This window comes from Diorhabda carinulata, chromosome X (assembly GCF_026250575.1).
Source record: "Diorhabda carinulata isolate Delta chromosome X, icDioCari1.1, whole genome shotgun sequence".
In the NCBI taxonomy this organism is placed as follows: domain Eukaryota; kingdom Metazoa; phylum Arthropoda; class Insecta; order Coleoptera; family Chrysomelidae; genus Diorhabda; species Diorhabda carinulata.
The window spans coordinates 59,835,509-59,860,131 of NC_079472.1; the positions used below are offsets into that span (position 1 = coordinate 59,835,509).

A 24,623-nucleotide genomic window follows, 5' to 3' on the forward strand; every position below is an offset into this window, starting at 1 on the left:
GATCCTTATCTTCAGGTGTATTTGCCTCATAAAACCAGTTCAGACACTAGCCATTTACCCGTGGAATTTTGAGAAAGAACACCGATTTCTTGAAAGTTTGAACACTAGTAATAGTCCAGTTGCTAGAGGCCACAGGTACAAGTTATAAACAAAAAGGCTGAAAATTGTTTCACAAAAAAACTTCGGAGGTCTATCGATTTCTTTGCTAAAACATATACAAGGGGGTTCAAAGAATAGAATGTGAGTATCGTACAGATAAGAAAGTATCCAGGTACAAAATATAAAGATCCCAGCAGTTGCTATGTTCTTCAGCTTGTAAAACTTGTGACCCTGATTATTTAAAAAGTTGTAGATTCTAGATGAGTTCTCTAAATTTTACCTACAATCAATTAACAAAATTAAAAAAAATTATTTGATTATTTTTTCGAAATTTTTGGGAAAATTGGAAATTTTTTCAAAATTTTCAATTGTTTGCTTGAAAAAACAGAAATGTTAATTTCTACGAAAGTAATTTCATGAATGATTCAATGAAAATTGGTAATTTCAGCTTATACAGGGGGTATTTATAAGCTTGATTGCCTTAGAAAAACGACTTGATAGATTTACGAGTTTATTCCGAGAAAACTCTAGCTTTTACAAAAAAAGTGCAAGGGATCTTTTTTATCGAGAAAAACTTTCCCTACAACGTGGTATTTTTCATTTCCTTCTATCTTAATCATAAACTGGAATAATGGGAAATTTTAAAAATCAAAATGATCTTCGAATTTTTTTTGACTTCTGAGAGGGAGAAACCTCTGAAGTTTATCATCAAATCAATTAGTATACTTCGAAGTACTTGTAAGAAATCAACTTTTTTTCTTATAACTTATTCTTTTGGTGCCTCCGCCGACTGGTGGTAAAAATTTCTATGGCTACTGTTACTTCCAAAATCGATATATTAGATAATTCCAAGCATCTTTTATTTGAATTTGTTTATCAATTGATGCCTTTCCAGTTATTAACGGGTTAAATTTAGCATTTTCAGCAAACACAAATAACTCAAAAAGTTTTGACTTTATTAAAAAAATTATCTTGAACAAAAAGAAAGGAAGAGACTCATTTTTTGAGGATTTCCATGAGGCCCATTGTAAGGGAACTCATTTTTGATCACCAATGAAATATTTGTAAGTCAATACCAATTAAATCGTATACTAGATGACTAGACATTGTCCTGTCCTAATTATGAATATTGATTAAGAAAGTTTGTATTGTCCAAAGCGCTAAGGTTAGATTAGAACGATCGTTGAGAATTTTTAAATTTTCTAATTTTCGCCGCAATTTTCTTAGTTTTTCCTTTTATAACAACCTTCTTCTGACAATAGAATATTGCTAATAGTAGCATAATTCGTTGGTATTATCTCTTGATACTTAATTCATACTTCCAAGGGATAATTTATAATGGTTGAAGCTATATTCGTACCACAATAATTTTATTTGAATAAATTCATATAATTTTTCAACTAAATAAATCAGATTCATCAACACCGCCAACAATAGTACATAAATATAAGTTATTTTATAGTAAAAACATTAAATGGATACTTCGAATTTTCTCCAAACACAAATTTTTATTGAAAGAAATTTAATGCTTCTGGTAACATCCAACCTCTTCTATTCGGTTCCAGAATTTTTAGTATCAAGTTCCTGTATAATAAGAACAACGTATTCTATTAACGAATCCATGTCAAATGTCTTCCAGCCAGGTGCGTGGATGTCCTAGATTGCCAAGAAAACGTCTAGATAAACCATTAGATTGTTTAGTCTACCCACATATGTTCTAATTGCCGCTACTTCAATATAATAATTGTATTTACGTCTGATTCACAAAAATTATTGCACTACCACATGGTCCACTTGCTCTTAGTAATTTTCCTGGTATAAAATTATGATCACCGAGACTATTCGTGCTATTTCCGACCAACATGATTTATCTTTAGTTTTTACTTTGCGAAATCAAGTGATGCATGTAAAGCACTCATCAGATGCATCGTGATTTAATAGCAGATAACGAAACTTGTCTACAAGATAATCGATTAGTTTGATTGACTATGCTAAAATGATTCCTATTTCTCAAATTACGTGAAATAAAATTCATCCTAAATTTAATGTTCTGGAAATTAGAAGTGTTTAAATTTATTCTGAACAAAAATACCACTTCAAGTACAGTATAACATGGAAAAATTTGAAATTAAATAATTGCAATCACTGGATTCGATTTGGGGGCCAAAATTCTTTTCTGGTAATTGACGATGAACTATTTTGATAGATTTTTAGCTCAATATGTTTGTCTTTTTAAAGCGAGGTCAGTTCAAGGATTTCATTAAATGTCAAGTCTCTGTCGGTGTTTTTTGTATGGTGAAACTGCTTCATTAGTCATTTGAACGGATATGATGTTTGCACAATTATTGGATTCTAAGTACCTGCCGAATCTTTGACCTCGAAGCCGTTTTTTCAAGTCTAAGAATAGAAAATGATCTAAGGGAGTTGAATCTGGCACATAGGTTACATCAGGTGACAATTCAAACTTTAATTCATTAATTATGACCATTGAAAAAACGTATATGTGAACTGGTGCATTGTCTATCTTTTTAGCCAAGTTTTTGCTTGATTTCTTCATGCAAATGTTGCAATAAATTAACTTAACACTCGTCGTCGGTGCTTTTTTCTTTTTTGACTTAGTCAGTTAAAAACATCCCACATCTGCCTACATATGGAACGGTCTTTGCCTTGTTTGTAGCCGGTTCTTCCTTTACAGTCCATTGCTTTGATTGTTTTATTGTTTATGGCTTGGAGTGAAAGACTTGACGGCTTCGTTCTTCGTTTTTCACGACGCTGTTTTGGATCCATCGGGAGCAAACGCGGCATCTTGCACACAGCTTTCTCATATCCAAATTTTCAGTTAGTTATATTACCTACATGATATCAGTTCACAAGTCTCAATAATATAATTAATAGTTTTTACATCCGTGTTACTAAAAGCAGTAAATTGAATATATAGAGCTTTCATTCGTCCATTTATTAATATGAAAGTAACTATAAGCATCTAATCCTCCTTTGGAACAATTTTTTTAAAATCATTTAAAATTTTTTCTTCTCTCTATAACTCATTTTGTTTTCATTTTAAGTATTAAAGAATTGGGGTTTTAGTTTCCACTATCCTTTTATCTATGTTCTTTACTCTTTCAAGTTCGTTGCTACTTCATTCACTTGTCGTATTTTTTCTCTTTCTTTCTTCTTTCTGTGCTACTTGCTTTAGCCACGCTTTCTTTTCTTATGTCTCTCTTCATCTGTTACTTCTTATCAGGTTTTTTGGTTTCCTTCTTTTTTCATATGTCCATACCAATATCTTTCAACTATTTGTTATTGTAGTCAGGTCAATACTTGTTTTCTCTGAATTTCTTCTTAGTTGTTTCATCTTTGATACTGTTATTTTTGCTTGTATCTTTCTGTTTATTACCAAGGTTCAACTTCCATATTATTTTGAGGTGTGCACTGTGATCGAGTGCTATCTATACCTTCATTTTATGTCTTCGCCATTCTCTTTTTTCCCGAATATTGTCTTATTTCCATCAGGTATCACATGTGTTTACTTCATCTATTTTTTATTTTCCAATTAATATATTTTCCTCACGTTTACGATAATCGACAGTCTCATTGCTTCAAACCATATTCAGCTCTCCCAATCTTCTTGCGTCTATAACAAGCTTTCCTGTCACGTTTCCATATATTCTTTTTGTTATTTCTATTATTGTTTCCTTCTGCTTTTGAACCGATGTAAGTAACTTCTCTCCCTGCTCCGTCTTCCTCATATTAAACTTATTTATATGCTTTTAATCGTTTGCTTCCTTTGCTTCCCTATCTGAGAATAAACTTTTTCATCTTCATTTTTTGTTTAGGTACATAAATTGATTTGCTTACCAGTCTCTGGGTATTTTGTTTCATGCTAAATTAATATCTTCCATTTTTGTAAGTGATAATAAATATTTATTTTTAGTTTCTCAATGTTATAAATTGTAGCAGCCCAGTAATACGTTTAGATTATAATTCAGCGATGACTTACAAAGGTCAATTCGTTAATAAACTTCAACGATAATATATAAAAGCCATTATGTTTAGTTGTTTTGATCAGTAGTTTTAAAGACACTTTCTAACCATGATATTTTTTCATGCGCTTATTGTGTTTTCAGGTAAAAATATATTTTACTTCATTATTTCACTATTCCACCATTCGTTGATAAAGAACTGATTAATATTGTCACAATTAATATTAGTAACAAATTGTGATTTTAGAAGCATTATTTTGTATTCTGAATTCTTAAAATTGAACTGATCCTTTTTAATATATGTATTTTTCATTTTTCCATCAAAAATTCCAGCTACGAAAATTCAACCAATTCCTAATATTTTTGAACGTTACAAAATGAGATCTTAAGATGAAATCTAAAGTTGAGTTCATCGCAAATCAATTTCGAAATAGAGAATGTTTAAGGTAGTCCAGAATTATGTACAGCAACAGGTGTCGGCAATTTGCAATACGCATTAGACTCTATCGGTTTAAAATTAGCAAATCCCTCGAAAAATTAGAAAACCCATTTTAAGTAATGAATTTCTATTTTTATAATGGTTGATAGAAAATCTGCACTTCTAATAGAACCGTAATGAGATAAAATTAAACTATTTTTCTAAAATTTTCCTTTAATATTCGCATATAATACGAGGGTGATTCAAATATGAACCGGAATTTTTTAATAAACCCACGAAAAATTTACTTACTCTTAAAATTTGCTGCACTATATGCTTGACTTATTTTTTGGTCAAAAATATTCTAAAATCCGCGGATATTTATCGACAATTGCTCAAGCCATTCGGGGATGAGTGCCTCTCCAAGCCTGAATGGAGTCCCACATTTCAAACTAATTTTTGGAAGAACGACGCAGTACTGTATGCGATATAGCTGAAGAATTGGGCATCAACTTATGTAATATTGAGCAAATAATTAATCAGCAGCTCGCTTACTGAAAAATTTCAGTAAGATGTGTGCCAAGCTTCTGAATTTTCAGCAGAAATTCACACGCTGGAAAGTTTGCACGTGTCTCTTGCAACGCTATGAAGAGGAAAGAGAAATTTTTTACAAGTACACTACTAAAACGAACTGGGGAAGGCGGAATGTTTTAGTAACCTCCTAAAAAACACGATGCAACCTGTGTGTAGATAATCCGCAGTGCGGTAATGCCTGACCGTAAGCTCGGCTTACGTTGGAAACGTTGAATGAATTAGAATGAGAAACACCCTCCTTATAATCCCGATTTGTCGCCATGTGAATATTATTTATTTGGTCTATTGAAAGAGGCGCATGGGGGATTGCAAGTAGAAAGATTTTTATGGTTACTGCATCTGGAGACCTTCTGTATATAGTGTAATGGAGACTATCTCGAAAAACTATAAAAAAATTCAGTTTTCTAACTTGTTAATAAAATTTTCTCTAGCAAAATTCCGGTTTATATTTGATTGACTCTTGTATAGTAAAATTTATAACATGGTTGTCAACCGTCCCGCAGAATCCAGGAATTCTCCTTTTCTAGTGCTTCAAACTATTCCCGCATTAACCAACATGAAGCTTTTCAGATTTGAATAATCACTTCGATGCTATATTTGTAAAGTAGACTTGTAGTATGACAATTTTACAAATCTCAGAAGCAAGTTGAATGTATTGAAAAGGCCAGATAGCACTAATGGAGTGTTTCGCAAGCTGACACTCTGATATTTCGCTTTTGAAATAGTTTTTCACAATACTACAGGGAGGTGAATAAATACTCAGTGATCATTCCAATAGTTTTCTGGATTAAATGTTTCGTTATTATCTTCGTTATTATCTTCGTTACTATCTTCGTTATTATCTTCGTTATCTTCGTTAATATATTCGTTATTATTTTCGTTATTATCTTTGTTATTAACTTCTTTATTATCTTCTTTATTATCTTTTGTATTCTATTCATTGATCTTTTGCAATATCGCTCTGAATATCGTGCAATTCAACAGTTTCAACGGTAGTAGTATGCCGTGTCACGATTCCAGGAGAGTGTCTCGCGAAGGCTCATCACCACTTCTCTTTTTGTCATTTCAGATGTTATTACGTTCAAAGCTGCCTGGATGATTGTTGTGTTACTATTGGATCCACCACTTTCTCTTAAGAATTAATACCTAACAAAATAAATCAAATTAGAATGAATTAGAGTTTAGTATAAAACTGAGTATCAAGATGATCAATATTAGGGTATGAAAACACGAATATTCATCAAAATACCTGCTGGAGTAATGTCGCATCGGGCATTGTTCCGAATGTTTCCTCCTAATAACTATTTTTGGCACGATCTATACATACGTTTAAGAATATTATTTGTCGATTTTGGTCTTCATGTGGTGTAAAATATATTTTTGGCGCATTATTTGATTTTTATGAATCTCCAGCGGGCCGAATTGACACTTATGTAGGGAATGACCGGATCGGGAACAGGAGGTTGCCCACATATGACCCAATTCATTATTATCACATATTAACTTTTCACAAAAAAAATTTAAAAAATTGTACATAAAGCATGTGCTTAACTTTTGACGTACTGTGAGCTCTAAAAATTAATATCCATGATTCTGTACTACCTTGTTCGAAAGAAACTATATGTTTTCGTTATCGTAGTGGGATTGTGGCAAAATTGAACTGCAAAGTGTACTAACTCTAATATATTCCGAGTTTACGAATACTTATGTATTCATTGTCTGAAAATCAATTGGTTAAGAATTGATATGTGATAAATTTTGTAATATCTTTTAAATTAGATTCATCAACTTCAAAATTCAATTATTATCTAATTTAATCCCAAACAATGAATACCTAAGTTTTCAAAAGCTCGGAAATATATTAGAGTTAGAACACTTTAGTGCTCAATTTTGCCGCAATCCCCTTAGGAAAACGCTAGTAAAGACTTTGATCAACTATTCATTTGGAAATCAGGAAATTTGAATGCACACATTTTTTTATGAGTAAATATGCTTTTTTTTATTTTGATTAGGATTCACACGGTTATTGTATCTGAAGACAGAAGCTCCTTTTGACATACGTTTGTGTCATCCTTTAACTTATATCAAAATTGGTCATCTTCTTGTAAGTACATATTTCTTTTGTTTTCATAATATACTTTTTGTCTTTTTAGGAAAATTATTCATTATATGTTTAAAGTAATAGCTAGAAATCAGTCATTTTTTGCAATGCTCTCAATAAATTGAAGAATTGCTTTCACTATATCATTTTCCACCTTGAAATGTCGAGTGTTTCATTTTTTGTATAATTCTGAAAAAATATGTATTTTGAAAAGATATTTATGTGTATTTTGTCTTGTAATTCAAATGTTTCCAGGAAACGGGAACTCGTCCGCTATGTTTTCAAAATAAACTGGAAAGATTCCTCGCAGATGGTTCGAATATTAAATCCGAAAGTGAACTGAAGCTTTTTTTCCAAGTTACATGTTCTGAACCTGATGTAAAAATAAGATGCTATGAGAATATAGTCGAAGAATCCAAGATGTGTTTGAACAAAACCGAAAAAGAGATGTTGAAAATTTTAGAAAATTTAGACGACGCACTAACCTCATATGTTTGTAAAAACGAAAAAGAACTAACAAGTTGGTATTTTTGTGTACGGTACTGTACTCTTCTAGTTATCTATCAAATCTGATTAATAAAACGTTAGAACTAAGGGCAATCAAGGTTTAGTTCACCGAGAATCATTGTTATTTAAAGGTAGATTTGAAGTTGAAAACTTGGTTAAATTTATAGAATTTTGAGACTAATACTTAAGCCGGTACTACACGATGCATCTACATACAGCTGGATATTGGAAGGAAGGCTGGATGCAGTACTACAACTACACGATATGTTCAACATTCACCTTCCAATGTTGACTGAACATTGCACGAAGGCTGGAAGAAAAGAAAACGTGACAAAACAGTGAGGATCGGCATACAACAGATAGAAATTCTTTTAAAATACACTGGATGGCACTGGAAACTTTGGTTTTTCATACAAAACACGTAGCATTTACGCTCAAGAGGACCAGAAATGTGTGTAGTTATACCACAAATGTTCAAATTTTATTCCAATGTTGGATGCGGAAAAACCAACTTTCCATGGCCAACAATGCCAACAATTGTCGAATGACAACACGACCACACGATGATGTGGTACCGGCTTTAGTGATGCCCAAAAGGAATAATTCAACTTTGAAAACATCACATCAGGAATGACCTATTCAGAGAATTTTATCGACATATAAACACATAAAAAATGAAATCGTATTCGATTTATTTCGTAAATAGATTTCGGGGAAAATTTCATGAAAAATTGTATGAAATATTTTGATTTATCTTATTTATTCACAAAATTATGGTTGTAAAATTATAAAGAAGAACCATGTACTTTTCCAAATCACCGATAATATTAAAATTATTAATCATTAAAATTTTAGAATATTTTGAAGAACTGAATGAAAGTTGTTTTGTTGGATTGAGAGAAGGAATCGAAAAATGTTTTAACTTAAACTCCACTGGTAATACGTTCCATAATATAGCAACTTTCACTGTGAGGTAAGTCAAAGTTTCCATAGTCTAAATAGCTATACGAGGGTTATTGGTTTCCAAACTAAAAATGAAACATGATATTTCTTTCTATAATTATTTTTAATTTTCAACATAGTTTCCTTTTAAGTCTACGCATTTAGTCCCTCGTTTTTTAACACTTTCAAATAACGTCTTTTTTCTTCAAAATAGACATTTATACAAGGCGTCTTTTAAAAGAAAGTTCACATTAAAAACAAAAATCTTCAGGGAAATTAAGGAGTTGATTGAAAAAATGTTTGTTACACATAAAAATACATTGCTTGAAAATTTGGTTCAGTATTAACTTATGATTCAGAAATACTGATATTGACACAAAAAAAGGTAAACAAAATAAGATTAACGCAACGAGAGTTCCATGTTAGAATTGCATAGAAGAACAAGTGACGGATGCAATTGAAACACTGCTAATAGATGATGATGATGATGATGATGATGATGATATCTTCTTCTATTCCAAAATTTCTATCATTTCTAATCGTTTCTGTCTTTTAAAAAACTCACAACACGTAAGCTCGATTACCACTAGGGAGATGTGCATCGAGTTGTCTTAGTCGAATTAGTAAATACTTTTCAGATATTTTATCATATCCTGAAATCTTTAATCAAATTTTCGAATAATTGCAGTGAGTTTGAAGAATCAGAAAAATGTATGAATGATGTTATATTCTCTCAATGCTCTGAGAATGTGAAGAATGTTATTTCATCTACAATGAAAATTTTGAAAAAGAATATATACTCACAGAAGAAACCAAAAAGCTTACATCGAATTGTTAGAGATCTTGGCATGTCTGAGAAAATGCAAAGAATCGAGTACCACGTGAAAAATGCTTGTGTTAAAAATGGAGAACTAACAGAAAAACTTGAGGTAACTTTGCATATTTTTCCTTCTTTGTACCGTTAATATTTATGAAGATATAAGACAAAACATGATTTTATTAAGCAATGAAAAATATTATCTTCCAGAGAAACGATTAAGTATTATTTTATTTAGTAACTCTTGAACACTAAGCTTTCTTTTTGTAGAAAACTACACTAAATAATGAGATTTTGTCTATATCTTCTGGACTACACTGAACAATCCATGAACAGTAACGAATTATAACATAAATAGAAAGAATAGATGCATGAATAAAGAATTAAATATGAGTATTCTCCTTATTTTAGAATACTTTGACTAAAATGAAAATTTGTATTAGAGAAAAAAGCATTTTCTTAGTACCCAAACGCGAATATATAGCACATATGGATAATTGTACAAAGGACGCTATTCATCTGTTCAAATCATGCTTACCAGAAAAATATAAATACCTTCCGAAATTGATATTTGATATAATTGATTCAATGGTCAGTTTCTTGTATGATGACTTCACTATCATTAGCTGTAAGTATACAAAACATTTTTTTGTCGACATTTCCAATCATCAATTTTCAATAGGAACATATGTTTATCAATTTTGAAATCTCCAAGTTCAACATCTTCTACAAACTCTGGTTCAGTCGAATCACAAAGTCCAAGTGATTACATCACCTTTTGCCAATCGATATATTATTCCTCCTGAGTGTCACTGAGTATATGAGGACTCAAAGAGATAAAAATAAGCAGTTTATTTCTCTATATAATCACCTTGACTGTGAAAAACCTTGCAATTCATAAAAAGTGAACGACAATGATTGGAATTGAGTTGTTTCGGTTTCTTTGATCTCCACGTCAGTTTGGAGGCACCACCCTCCACTCCAATGCTCCAGTTCAGAGAAAAGATGTCAATTACTAGGTACTAGGTCGATACTGTATGGGTGTCATTGAAAGAAGCGCTTTGGGTACGAGCACGATCATTGTGGTGGATCGGAAGAATTTCAGAAGTCTCTTCGTTTATTTTGATTCACTCCCCATATTGAATCTGGTCTAAATATCATTCCAGACTGTTGAAGGTTCGTTGGAATTTTGTGGGTCGCGTTGGAGAATTTGTGTGTATCCATGGTTATGATTGTCGTTTCATTTCAACAGAATCCATGTCATAATAGATTTTTAAAAATCTTTTCCATCAATTATGAAGAAACTCCATAGCTGCACCAATTCGGCGAGTTCTGTGGTAGACAATCAAAATCGTTGGAGCCCAGCGAGCGAAAAATTTTCTGTACTGCAACTATTGTGATGATTAAGTACAAAACAGAATTTGAAGCATCGAAAATTTTTGTATTTCAATGTACATACAAACTACGAGGTCCTGTCTTGTATTCCGGGATAATTATGGGCCATGTGAGCCTCTAAGTAACGTTGAACAATATATATTTACGTGGACTGCGTTAGATAAAGTGACAAAACATCTAAACGGATTAAGGTCAAACCTGCCCAGCTATAAGCTATTTAATATTAACTTGGCAGCTTTTAATGCCCTTTAAATAAGTATAAACCGTTTTCAATGCTTCTATATTTTATAAACAGTTTTAGATTCTTTCAAAAGCTCAAATGTTTCAGAATAATCAGATTGTTATATTCTTTCCAAGGAATCGAGATCGATTATTCCTTTTGAATTCGTTTTCACGAAATCGAAATCCTGTTTTGAAGAGTGCTAATCGAAATTCCTCACTAGTTGACATAGTCTATAAGATAGCAATCCGTGTATGGTCTTAGCGTTGAATGAGTATTTTATATCACATCAAAACCGCTTATAATAATTTTGAACTCTAACGCTATCCAATATTCCAGCGGAGCTTACGCCATGTCTTCCAAAGTTACAAGAAGAAAAAAGTAACAAGACTTATCAGGAATGCGTCGAAAAGATTATGGAGAATACTAAAGACGAACTGGTAGATTCGAAGAGTGAATTTTGCGAGTAGGTGCCAGTTCACTAATCAAAAACACATTTCATTACAATTCTTTATATTATTTCAGGAGATTCATTCCGCTCAATCAGTGCTTCATCACCGAAGTACACAAACATTGCAAAAGCTCTCCGGAACTAACAAAATTTGAGAATGATTTTATGAACGCTGTCAAGAAACCTTGTGGTGTTAAGTGAACCCCGTTGATGTTATGCGTCGCAGTAGGCCCCAAACTAATAGGTTTAATGTTTATAAATAAAATTCTCAGTTGAAAAATCAAAAGCTTTATTTTTTAAGTTGTCAGTTCACAATTAATAATATAATAAGTCGACTGCAAATCCAATGTTGAATCGGCACTTTTCAGACAACGTTTTTGGGACAAATATTGGATATAATTGCGCGTAGTATACCCCCAATGTACTCGTTAACATTTGGTGGACAAATTTTAGCAAACGATGTCTTCATACAGGTTTCAAACTTCTCGAAATCACTGAAAAACGTAAAAAAAAACAGTACAATCATCAAATTTCAATATTATGTATTAATAAATCATTATCATGGAAAAAATTGACAACATTGTATGTAGAATCATTTTATAAATATTAAATTATTACAATTCTAATGAGTGCGATTAATTTCTTGTTAGTAACTATTATTTCTCTATTCCTATTGAATTATATATCAATTATTCAAGTGCTTTTGAGCGATATATCTGCGAAGATTGCTCCTTAAGTTTTAAAATATGGCAACACTGATATGGATATGTCAAATCTGACATTGCTGTTAAAAAGTTTAACATATTTAATGGGGAACCTACACAGAACGTGTTGTCAAGTTTACAGATAATTGAAAAATTTATCCTTCATTCAAATAGTCGGTCAAATAATTTTCGGGCGATGATTTTCTATGACTTTCGACGTGGATTAAACCAACAGCAGCGGCCGATAAACTCGCTTCGACTTTTGGTGATGAAACACCATCTCTAGCAACCTTATTTCGCTGGTTTTGCGAATTCAATCGTGGTCTCACTTGGATATATGATGAATTTCGTGAAGGTCGCCCAAAATCCGTTGTTCTACTCCTGAGGAAGTGGTTAATGCTTTCAAATCAGATATTTTGGAGGAACCTTAATCGGAATGAAATAAATGCTTCGACAATTGGGTCAAGTGCATCCAAAAGTATATTGATTTTAATGAAGAATATTTTGAAAAACAATGAAACCATATCCAAATATGAATATTTGTATATTTCAAAACTTAAGTAGCGACCCTCGTATAATAAGCCCCCGAATAGATGCGACGACTTGACGTGAAATTCTCGATTTCAATTTTCATTTTTTAGAATCCAGCCCTGCCCGGGCTAGAATAATATCTAACATAATTTTAGTTTTAAATATTGAATATTTGGAAATTTTTAAAAACCCATTTTTCCAAGTTGTTTGGATTCAAAATTTGTTTTCTCTAACTTCAAAATCATCCTTTAACGAGTATTTGGCTTATTTTCGAATGTATATTGTTACGAACGCGTGTCCGCACTGGAGCCGGTCCTGCCTTGATGTAGTGGACTTATAAAATTCGGCGAAGACCCACGGCATCGTACGTTTGTTTTACATAAGATTTCATTATAGGGAGCGGTTTATTTACATTGTTTCTTTTGAATAATTTCTAGTAATTATTTATTTGTTTTGTTTCCTTATTTTCTTGAACTTTTGAGAAATTATTTTGGGATATATAGCTTGAGTGATAGTGATAAGTGAATTATTATGAATTAGAGTAGTGTATAGTGTTTAAATAAATCAAGAACGTAAAAGACAGTATTTGTTGATTCACCACACGAATAGAAATCGTATAAATAAATAAGAAAAACTTTACATTTTAAAAGAATTTTGATTTTATACCTGTATTGCGACTAAAACTTCACAAAATGTCAGACTGAATGATACCTCAAAACGTACTTGTACTGTTACAAATTATATAGCGAAACATGTTTGTGATTGGTATAATTTCTGGAGTTTAACGTAAAGATTAAAAGCAATGAAAAGTGAAAAACAAATTCTCATATACCTATTTTCTGAACTTACCTGCACCGTTGTTGAAATTCGGGAATTTCATAGAATCCTACGTTATCTAAGCTTGTGAGATGTACAGAACAGTCTTTTAAAGCTTTATTGGATGATCTGCTACATGCCGTGCCTTCTTGTGTCATATCTGGAAAATATTGTGATACATCATTCAAAATTCATTTGGAATTTTGTCTGAATTATACCACGGTAATTTTTTAAGCCTTGGATGTTATCCATTTTGATATAGATGATAATAAATGCGATTAGAAAGTAAGCGGGTAAAAAAAGATTTAGGTTGATGCTTAATTCCATGCAGAAACACTGACAGAAATTGGTTGAATAGTCTTAAATTTAATGGAAAAACTTGGTTACAAAATCTGAACAATTATCAAGAGCACTTTAGTAGGTTATGGATGGCTGAGAGAGCGATTACTCGCGTTGCGTGCTTTGCAAAAACATCCCAATGAATCCTCTGTCCACATATTCTCCCCGTAAACAATATAACAAACATCTTTAGTGAATTGCTGACAAACACAATAAACATTATAAAAATCCTTGCCGAATCGAAGAAATGGAAAAATAGATACTCACTCTTGAACATTTCTATCTTATCACACGAATGATCTAAAATGTCGCTATCGATTTTTCTCCAATATTTCAGTGCGTTTATTTGAGTTGCATTCAAATTTACTCGCATTCGATTGTTAAGAGAATTCACACATTCATCATATACAGGTCTTGCTGAACATCTAAGATTTAATAAAGCATCAGCTGGCATTAAGGGAAATATCAATATACGGTTAAGTTTCCACGCTGCATCTGATTTCAATGTACAATTTTCCATATAGTCGCGTCCAACCTAAAATACTTATCTATGTAACAAGTATGTAAAGTAGTTTCGATACAATATTAGAGATTAGGAGAAATTAAGAAAACAATAGAAGAAATTGTGTTATTAAATCCTTTTCTTCAGCACTTAAAAATAATTATTACAATGCGTGACATCCCCATTCGAGCCTCGTACTCTAGCCACTACATTACGGAGACCTTAATAATACGTTTTTACGGTAATAATATTCAATTCAACTTGTTGCAGGTTGAAAAAAATAACCTCGTATATATATATATATATATATATAGAATATTTTTTGTTTTTAGATAAATTTTTTCACCTAAAATAGATACAGACTACAAGAGCTTGAATTCAATGCAGCATTGTTTATTATTTATATTATTTTATCAATTGTATTATCAAATTAAATTAAATAGATATTTAATAATTAGGTATACCAGAAATTATACAGAATTTGAGTCAATAATTTGATTAATACTAAAAGATAAAATTTTATTAGAAAACAAATTACGAGTATTATAGTAAGTTGTTTACATGCATATTTAATCCAAGTTTTAATAACGTTTTACTTATTTGTAATATCTTCTATACAACACTCTTTAAAAAAGGTAAGTTAGCAATCAAGATTTATAAGATTTTCGGCTTTTTCGAACACAAAATTCATTAGAAATGTCCAAGAAGACCATCAAAAGCATCCATCATCAAGTAATTGAACAATTCAATTCCAAATACTATTCCTTAATACCAAAATTCGATATTATTGATTATATTAAAACTTACAATTAGTTGTTCTTTCGTAAAGTTTACCATATGGTCGTGCATCATGATATTATGCACCAAACCTGAAAAAATAAAAACATTCCTTATTGGTATATTTAACGGTGAAAAATTTGATTTTATGTAAGCATTTTTTGATAAAATAGTTTGATTAATATTCGTGATATAGTTTCGTATCCCATTTCATGTTTCACTCAAATTTCACCCCATCAACACAATAATAAACACCGACACATGCCCCAAGTCGTTTCTGACTTGCTAAAAGTCTCTCCACATCCGCCTTAGTCACACGATTTAACACCATGCGATCTCTGACTACTTGTGAGTAAAAGTAAAATATGGAGAAGGTAAAAACACAACAGAATAAAGTCATTTGAGAAGAATCCTCACAAAAACTGACTTAGTGTTGGAGTCACAATTGAGATAATAGAGAGAGATTGCTAATCAGAGACAGTACTTCTAAGAGGATTAATTGGTGTGAGAATTGAAGCTCAGAGTCTTCGTACACTGGATGATTGAACGCTTTCCAAGCTTACCGACATCTTGTTTTCGGATGTAGCTCATTTTAATCTTAATGGATACGTCTGTAAGCAGAATTGCCGCTACTGGCCTACAACCAATCCAAAACACAAACATCAGAAACTCCTGAATTCGCCTAAAGTGACTGTATGGGTTGCCAGGAATTACATATAACTTATTTGAACGACTTCTTCGTGTCTGAACAGAAAAACTTCAATAGTTCTAACAAAAAAAGACGGTTCCAGCAGGACGGAGCAACTTTACACACGTCCTATAGATCTCGAATCCAAGAATTCGTGAAATTTTTCTTGGCAATTTGATGTTCAAGAGAGGTAACATAAGGTGGCCTTCACGCAGTTGCGATTTAACTCCTATGAACTTTTTCCTGTGAGGTTATGTTAAATCTAAAGTTTACTCTAACAAACTCCCACATTTTTAAGAAAGAAATTTCGAAGCAATGCATTTTGTTGATATGTAACAATCATTTTCACAATAAACTTTTCACTTCTCTTAAAAATGTTTTTTTGAATGTGAACTTTCTTTTGAGACACCTCGAACATAAAAAGCCACTAATTATATATTAATAATCACTATCAAAAAAAGTCATCAACTAATTTGAAGGATTAGTATTCAATATTTCAATATTCAATAATTGAGTTGGGACTACCGAAAATGCAAATTCAAAACAATGAAAAAAATTGATCCAGTTCACTTACCATATGTAATCAGGAACAACAAATCCATTGCACTTAAGTATAAGAAATAGCAGTTGATCACTAACGCAAACTTTTATATCGACAAACATATTCTGTATGAGCAAAGGTCAAAGACACTGGACACAGCAACGTAAACACCGAATGAATATTAATTTAGCTATGCAAATTCACAGACGAATTTTTATATAATTGTATTATCACATTTAAGACATTATCTTTTATTCGGATAAGACTAAATAATTATAACATCCACGTAGACTGATTACAAGTTCTTAACTCTATATATTATGCATAGATATTTGAGAATCATATTAGGAATATACGACATTTTCGTCTGTCGAAATGTCGAACGTCAGCCGTATCTGACGCACAGTTTAGGTTTATGACGAGCCATGTCTGGATAACGTGGCAAAAATCTACGATGTCCCCGATTGAGGTGCACGAGTCTGTAGGCATATCAAAAATTCGCCTCAAGAAATTTTCGACTTGAGAAAACAGTCGACGCAATTGGTTCCGTGTTTGTTCATTCCGGAAAACATCCATAACCTCAAAACAATATCAAAGCAGAGCTGTTTAAGCGTCATCGTTTTGTGAACTTAAACGAAACCAACGAATAGTAAAAGCAGTAGACTTCAACAGAATAACGCGCTCTGAAGAAGTCAAAAATTGTCTTATCGTCCGGAACGTTTCTGGAAAATAAATTGACTATTTGGAGAAGAGTAAAGAAATTGCTTTTCCACCCTGACCACACATCAGTTTACACCTCAATCCAGATTTGGCCCTTAAGTACACTTATTATTCAAAGTGAAAAGTTGTAAAAGCAACGCTGGATCATTGAACTAAAAAGACATATTTGTAATATAAAATTTTTGAATTAATAATAAATTTTATTGTTTTCTACAGAAGAAAAATTCTGTAGCTTCCATACCAACCTCTTCCTGCGAATCCTTCTTCTGTTCTCCGAGAGACTTTCCATTAAAACTTTTCCATTAACTGACCTTTCACTATTTAATCATGTGTTTCTTGATCTGAAGGTTTGTTTTCCTCATTTTTGTAGATTTGCGAGAGTAATTTCCCCTCTTCCATTACTCAATCTGCTCTGATCTCTTTTATGGTTACGATGAACCATCTATTTATTTATTCATAAGATGTTCATAAGGTCGCAAAGAACAATGTTGACGTTTTGGCCCACATTTGAAAGCATCTTTTCTTTATCTAAAAATCAACCACCGCAGAAGAAATTTCTATAGACCTTGTCAGTGAAAAGCTTGCTGTATGGAGGTCTTAGATAGAGGCATGATCCAAAAAAAAAATGTCAAAGTATCATCGTCATTTTCTTTTGTTCTTGAATTTTATTTTGTAATATGAAATTTTGTCACTTAACCATAGAAATCTTTCACTGATGAAATAAGGACACTACTGGAAAATAACGAAAGGCTAATGATAAACTCTTGAATAACATCCATTTGCAGTAAAACATTCAAGATAATCGTAGGTTAGATCGTTCGTACGTTAGATCTAGCCTTTTATTGTTTATAGAATTTTTCTATCGCCAAAACTTACATAGATTCCTGTGGGTCTGCTTACTGCGCTACACAATATTCCCTTCGTCTGTTTTCATTCCATTAACGTCCTAAGCATTCAACATTTCTATCACCTCTACATATTCCTTGATTATATGCTTTCCGTACCCTTTCGAAGTGGCAATTTTGTGTGAAGGGATCACAGATATGTATTAAACTGTATCTATAGTTTTTAAAGAAGAGCTCGATATTTTATTTTGAAAATAACAAAAATAGTTATGAAGGTCCCAAAACGTAGTCAATTTTGTGAGAAATACATTTACAATACAATATATTTTTTGTTGATGTGAATTTAACATTAAATCTGGATTTCCAACAATATAGTTTACCTTCAATGTCTGGAGACGATCAATTAGTTATTGAAAGTGTAATTATGAGTGTAAATAGTGTATTCACTACTTATATCACTAACTATTTCAGAAATTTCAACTTAATACTCTTTGATTTGACATAGCTCTTTACTTATCTTCAAATAACCACTAATATAGATAGTAGAAATTTTTTGGTACATCGACACATATCACTGCAATGCACAATATTTTAACATTACCAAAAGGGTGGATGGAAAGAAGGGAAGCAGTGGAATAGCCTACTATATATCTCTATCTGATCTCATTAGATTTCTTCTTATGAGGTTATATGGACTCTAAAGTATAAACTAATAAATCTGCAACTATCTAGTAACTGAAAGACAGAATTTTGTAAGAAACTCAAACCCGCCTTATCACACTCCATGGAGAATAATTAATGATAAAGATTATTTAATAAACAAAGTGAAGATTGTATTCTTATTTTTCTTAGCGTGCCGTATCAAGTCCCCCTAACGTTGGCGATCAGCATGGCAAAACTTTTTCTATCTTGAACCAGTCTAAATAACTGTCCTGCTTCTTTTATCCCAGTCCATTCTCTAATAGTCTGCAACTAAGAGGCTTGTTTCCTTTCAATTCCTCTACGACCTTCAATTTTACCCACTGGAGAATATTAAACCGGCAACCACGCATTATGTGTCCCAAATAAGCTATTTTCCTGCCTGTTATCTACCAACTCACGAACCGAATTTGCTCTGTTAAGGACTGCATCGTTTGTTTGCATAACTAGACACGGTATCTTAAGCATACGTCAATATAACCATGCTTCGATACCATATGAGAAAACTGCCCATATGACCGCTTCCGGGTGTTGTACGAGCTACCTCAATTCTACATTTTATTTCCTTATCGAGATCCGGTTGTTCAGTAATGTAGCAACCAAGATATTTGAAACCGTTTGTCGGTTTACTTGCAGCTGTGCATCATATTTTGTTTTAAAACAGTTAATGTTTAGACCCATGTCTCTTACCATTCTGTCAATGGCGTTTAAAAGACATTGAAGTCCATTCAAGTCTTCACACAGCACAACTGCGTATCTGATTGTATTTATAAGTTTACCGTTAATTTTTACTCTAAATCATAAGTTGTGTCCAGATTGTTTAAAAATCTTATCTGAATATGAATTAAACAGAAGTGGTGAGAGTATGCAACCTTGTCTAACTCCTCTTAAGATTTTGCATTCTGTTGATTTTCCGTTGATTCAAACGCCCGCTCTTTGGCGCCAATATAATTTTTCGATGATTCTTTCGACGGAACTATCAACTCCTTTTTCTCTTAATATATTTATTAACTTGTATACTGACATTATTTATGAGATACCCTCTATATAATCTTGCACTAGACCAGTTTTTCATTTTTTGAGAGCTTGGGTATGCTAATTGACCAAATAAAAGACAACTTTTGAACTTGGTATAACCTCAAAATCTGTTTTCGTTCATGTTGACTTTTGAAAAACCGATTTCAATCACAAGAGATCGAAATCGACAACAACAGGAACCAAGCGAAACTTTTGTTGAAGAAACTACGTACAAAAAATGTTCCTTGTAATAATTGTTATCAAGTAAATACTTAGACTATGATCAATTACATTCTGTGCATATTGAATAATATTATTTTTTTGTTCTAGAATTGGTAGTTCGGTCGTAATTACCCAAATGAAATGGTATCTTCTCACAAACAATTAAGTGAATAACTCATATCGAAACTAATTAGAGAAATTATTTGGGAACACCCACATTAATTTTAATTGTACAAAATACGCCAATTACTCCCCGGGTGGTCCGAGATAAAAATATAAATAAAGCAAATTAGTTTGTTAATTTTGAATGACATGAGTCGCTTTCGATTCAAGCATAAATAAGTCTCAGAGAAAAGTTCAACGGTATCGTCATTAAGGTAATATCACACGGTTTTAATTGACTTTTTTGATTTTATCTCACCGAATTGTCCATATCAAGGACCAGTTTCGAACTATTTAATTTCTTATAATTCGGCGTAAATGTTGATTCTCTCATGTTTATTGATTTTTTTAATCATAATTATTGAAACGATATTAACAAATTCGTAATAGGAGAAAGTATAAACATTGTCGATGAGAAAAAATGAGACGCCACAAATAACATGGAGCGAAATATTTTAATATATAGTTCTAAAAATGATAACGATTTGAAAATTATCGGCATTTGTGTTATTGTAAAAATTTGCAATTATATCGATACTTTCTAAGAAAATTGGAGTTCATCCTTGTTACCATTAAAATCTAGAAGGAATTTTGGCGTCATCCAACATAGATTTTCATAAGAACCTAGTCTCTGAACCACCTTTCTCAAAGTCAGTAAAATCAGTGATATTTTCAAGAGCAATTATATAAAATTCAGTCTCAAAGTCGCTTTAAAAATAGTACAAGAAAATTGGGATTAAAGCGGAAATTAAATTCAGCGCTTCTAATTCTCTAGATTCTCAGAGGTTTTCGGTTACTGTCTAGCAGCTCTTAACAAAATTACTGATTATTACGGATTTTCGAAATTTTGCAGCTTATAACACAACAAAATTTTGAAACGCGAATAACTCGAAAACCAAGAGGAATTCGAAAACAACTATTCTGACAAAAAAAGTGGAACACAAAATTTTATACAAAAAAGATCTTGAGTAATTTTTTCGTTTGATACACTATTTCTGAGTAAATCTCCCTCAACGTCGGAGCTTCCACTGCCAAATTCCCGCCAGTGAGAATTCAAGCTAGGCATACATGGAAACTACTGTAACTCTTGAAAAACTACTTTAGTTTCTAAAAATCATAATGCATAATGATGGTTACAATCTCTATTTTCTACTCGGGTAAATTAACATATTTTTCGACTTTTCGAAAACCTCAGAGATGAAAAGTTATATTGGTCAAATAAGCACTTGAAGTTTATATAAACATAATATGAATTACGTAATTTTCGAGTTATTTGCGATTCAAAATATTTTTGAGCGTTCAAACCCATTTTATACTGGAAATTTTAAGGTTAGGAAAAAATTGAAACCTTTTTTTGTACAGAATGTTGTGTTCCTCCACATTTTGTATCCCGGCAATTTATGTCGAAATCGAGTTATCCACAATTTAAAATGTTTTTGAGTACATGAATCCATTTTACGATGAAAATTTTGAGGCTAGGAACAAATACCTGGTATTCTTATTTATAGAGAATTTTGTATTCTACATTTTTTGTAGCGGCAGTTTTTTTTCAAATTCCTCATAGTTTCTTTTGAGTCCCAAAATTTCGAAAATCCTCGAACGTAATTTTGTTAAGAGCTGCTGGACTTATACAATATTCCAAAACATCCCAGAATCTAGAAAATCAAAACCGCCAAATTTAATTTAAGGTCTGTATAATACTCGAAAACCATTAAATATTCAAAAAAAAAAAGATAAAAATTTTTTGGATTCAACGAAATTTTGATCTAAAAAACGGGCGTTATCTTTTGAGGTTTTTCACTTTATAGCAATAGAAATGAATTTGAAGTTGAACAAAAATAGTTGCAGAGATTCGCCATTAATGACGAATCAGAATGCAACGATTCTGTGAACTATTATGAAGAAAAAGAAGTTGAATATCTCGAAACAGCTAAATAATAAACTATTCGTACACCGCCTGTTTAATTTCATCGTCCTTGTTAAATATTCCACCTCTTAACTCGACTTGTAGCTTTGCTAACAAAAAATAGTCAAACAGTGTCAGATCAGGCCTGTATAATGGGTGATTCATCTCCGTGAATTCACATTCGAGTGTAGTATCCTTTGTTTTTTACTTCTACTTATTTTTTTATCGTGATATTAAAATTGATATGAAAATAACTTTTTACGTCCCCGCACCCACGTCACTTCGTACGTTTCACTGCAACGAAACGAGGCACCTCCCATCCGAGGCATACTTAAAACGTTTTATGCTCCGAGGCGCTTCGACTTTTCTAGAAACCATGCTGTCTGAACGTGCTGTGACTCGGTTTCAAACAAATAAAAATTTATCTGTGGATAAACGAAATATCCATTGATAGAGTCGGTGCTGATTATTGATGAATACCTCATGAATATGTGTCACGAAATACCGTTACAACTCTTGTGTAAATATAATCAGGTACTTAATGAAGATTTTCTTCGCAACGCAAAGAAGATCTCATTACCATTAGATCTTCGAAGAATATTTCGAACCACATGCTGATTCAATTTCATTTATTGTCACCTGTATACAAACCAAAGACTGTACAATATACTGAATGTGAAAGTTGAAGTTTATTATCGATACATGTTGGAAAACATATTAATAGCTTGCATAAAGCAAGCGGCATCATCTTTTAATTGCAAATTCGACATTTTCACGACTACATAAAAGTTGCTTGATTAAGATATTTAATACTTCGGAAGTGATGTCGTTGTCTACGATAAGAATGATTATTGATTGGTATTTGATATAAGAAAATAAAATAAACTATAAAACATGCTACTAACAAGAAATAAAGCAATTGAAGATCAAGTTCTAAATAGATTGATCGATATTTATCTATAACTAAATATAAAAAGAACGATAAGGATGAAATAAAACTATATTCTACTATAGAAATCATTTTAATTGTCCTCATTGATTGATTGATATCGAAATGCTTCTATTAACCTCTATTTGCAGAAAGAAAAGAAAAAAAAGAGCTACTCTAGAGAAGAAAAAGCACATGTACCTATGAACAGTATAAGAAGAAATTAATAGAATAATTAAAGCAGACAAAATGAAATTGTAGCAAAAATTTATTGGAAACAGAGAAATCACATGGGAAAATTTTTCGCTAGATGTAGCATTCATTTTAAAGAGTTTCTATAACAGGCCCAGATAATTTTACAAATTCAAGGACGGTACAAAAGACCGCAACGTATTTTTTTGTCAAAACTTCAGTTTTAGAAATGTTGAGACACAGAAAAATAAAATTGCACCATGATTTAAGAGTGTTTATGTCTCTAGACATGGCTCTTGTAGTGGAGTGGTGGTTGTTTAGGCTGGAGTAAACATTATTTAAGAAGAGGAAAATATCGTTATTTATGCCTTTGTAGCTCAAGAATCTAAATTGTTGACTAGTATTTTGATTTTAAATAGATATGATGAAAGCTTTTTTTGACCAATATTTCTGTGATCTTAGATAACGTGGGAAGTAGGGCAATTAGGCGATGATTCGATGCCTTGTTCTCTTCTTTCTCTAAGGTATAATTATTGCCTTCTCAAGGCAATTTGGAAATTGTGCCCTTTTGAAACTAAATACCTAGTAAAGCGGTAAGGCGATGTAATGTGCATTATAACTATTTTTCGTTATTCATCGCGTTGAATTCATAAAAAATAATAAATGAAAATAGAATTAGATTAATCATATTAAATATCTTTTTCCTAGATAGATAGATTGCTATGATTTTGTTAAAAGCCTTCAGAAAAAAATTGTTATTGACCTTCTGTTTAAAACATTTTCAGTTAATCAGAAGTGCTTTACTTTTTCTCTATTTTTTATACCATTGTCTATCAAATGAATGTTTTATTGTTATGAAGTGAGAGTAGGTGATGTATACCCACGGACATTGGTGCTAAGCGCATTGGAATGCCCTTAAGCAGGATAGATTTCTCGCTAGCGTAGGTATGAACATGTACATATATAATATCGATATTATGCATATATATGTTATGAAGAAATTAGTTTAAAGCCTAACAAGTCGGTTGCAATTGGCATTCTAAAGGCCCACGGCTAAGGCTACCGTACGAAAGAATACAACACAACAATTGAAATCGGTAGATAGGTAATTAAGTTTAGATTTATTCTATTTATCGCTAAAAATATCTGTGTGGTATTATAAAATTCATAACAACATATCGGATCAATAACATTCAGTAGCGTATCTTAGAATTGAACTTAACAGTGTTTCTTATATTAATGGGATCCTTTTTACTTATTATTTGTTTTTTTCCTTGTGTAAAATTTCTCTAGCCGTTTCTTTATCGGCGTTCACGGCTTCGGTAATCATCCGGGTGCTCTTCGACGATCTGCACGCACAATTCGGTTGATTTTGGTTACTGTTTCCGGAGTTGAAACAGTCACAAGGTGATTATCTTCAATGCTCTCTCGGCCTTCACTAAAGCACTTACACTACTCAAAAACAAGCGCATGTGATGGAGAATTGTCCCCATAGGCCTCTTGCAAC

The 24,623-nt window shown here is 32.1% G+C and overlaps 2 protein-coding genes across 2 annotated transcripts; one reads left to right on the forward strand and one right to left on the reverse strand.

Annotated features, from left to right (window-relative positions):
* The first annotated feature begins 4,068 nt into the window (after positions 1 to 4,068).
* Positions 4,069 to 12,153, forward strand: LOC130900587 (uncharacterized). Its single transcript, XM_057811285.1, has 8 exons — positions 4,069 to 4,226; positions 7,107 to 7,198; positions 7,451 to 7,715; positions 8,558 to 8,675; positions 9,333 to 9,573; positions 9,873 to 10,089; positions 11,416 to 11,542; positions 11,602 to 12,153. Exons 1-8 carry the CDS (start codon positions 4,193 to 4,195, stop codon positions 11,726 to 11,728), a joined length of 1,221 nt encoding a protein of 406 aa, XP_057667268.1. The 5' UTR covers positions 4,069 to 4,192; the 3' UTR covers positions 11,729 to 12,153.
* Positions 11,800 to 16,554, reverse strand: LOC130900588 (uncharacterized). The gene is made up of 5 exons (XM_057811286.1): positions 16,459 to 16,554; positions 15,227 to 15,288; positions 14,185 to 14,452; positions 13,612 to 13,738; positions 11,800 to 12,021 (listed from the first exon to the last, which is right to left on the reverse strand). The coding sequence occupies exons 1-5, from the start codon at positions 16,484 to 16,486 to the stop codon at positions 11,892 to 11,894; spliced, it is 615 nt and encodes a 204-aa protein (XP_057667269.1). The 5' UTR covers positions 16,487 to 16,554; the 3' UTR covers positions 11,800 to 11,891.
* Between the last annotated feature and the right edge of the window lie 8,069 nt (positions 16,555 to 24,623).

Bases quoted from the DNA above. Each gene is read 5' to 3' on its own strand.
- LOC130900588 (XM_057811286.1), bottom strand. From the start codon at position 16,486: ATGGATTTGTTGTTCCTGATTACATATG. The intron at 13,739-14,184 runs GTGAGTATCTAT...AATATTTTCCAG, and splicing joins TAAGATAGAAATGTTCAAGA to ATATGACACAAGAAGGCACG. The intron at 12,022-13,611 runs GTAAGTTCAGAA...TACGTTTTTCAG, and splicing joins GAATTTCAACAACGGTGCAG to TGATTTCGAGAAGTTTGAAA.
- LOC130900587 (XM_057811285.1), top strand. From the start codon at position 4,193: ATGATATTTTTTCATGCGCTTATTGTGTTTTCAG. The intron at 7,199-7,450 runs GTAAGTACATAT...AAATGTTTCCAG, and splicing joins TCAAAATTGGTCATCTTCTT to GAAACGGGAACTCGTCCGCT. The intron at 7,716-8,557 runs GTTGGTATTTTT...TTAAAATTTTAG, and splicing joins AAACGAAAAAGAACTAACAA to AATATTTTGAAGAACTGAAT.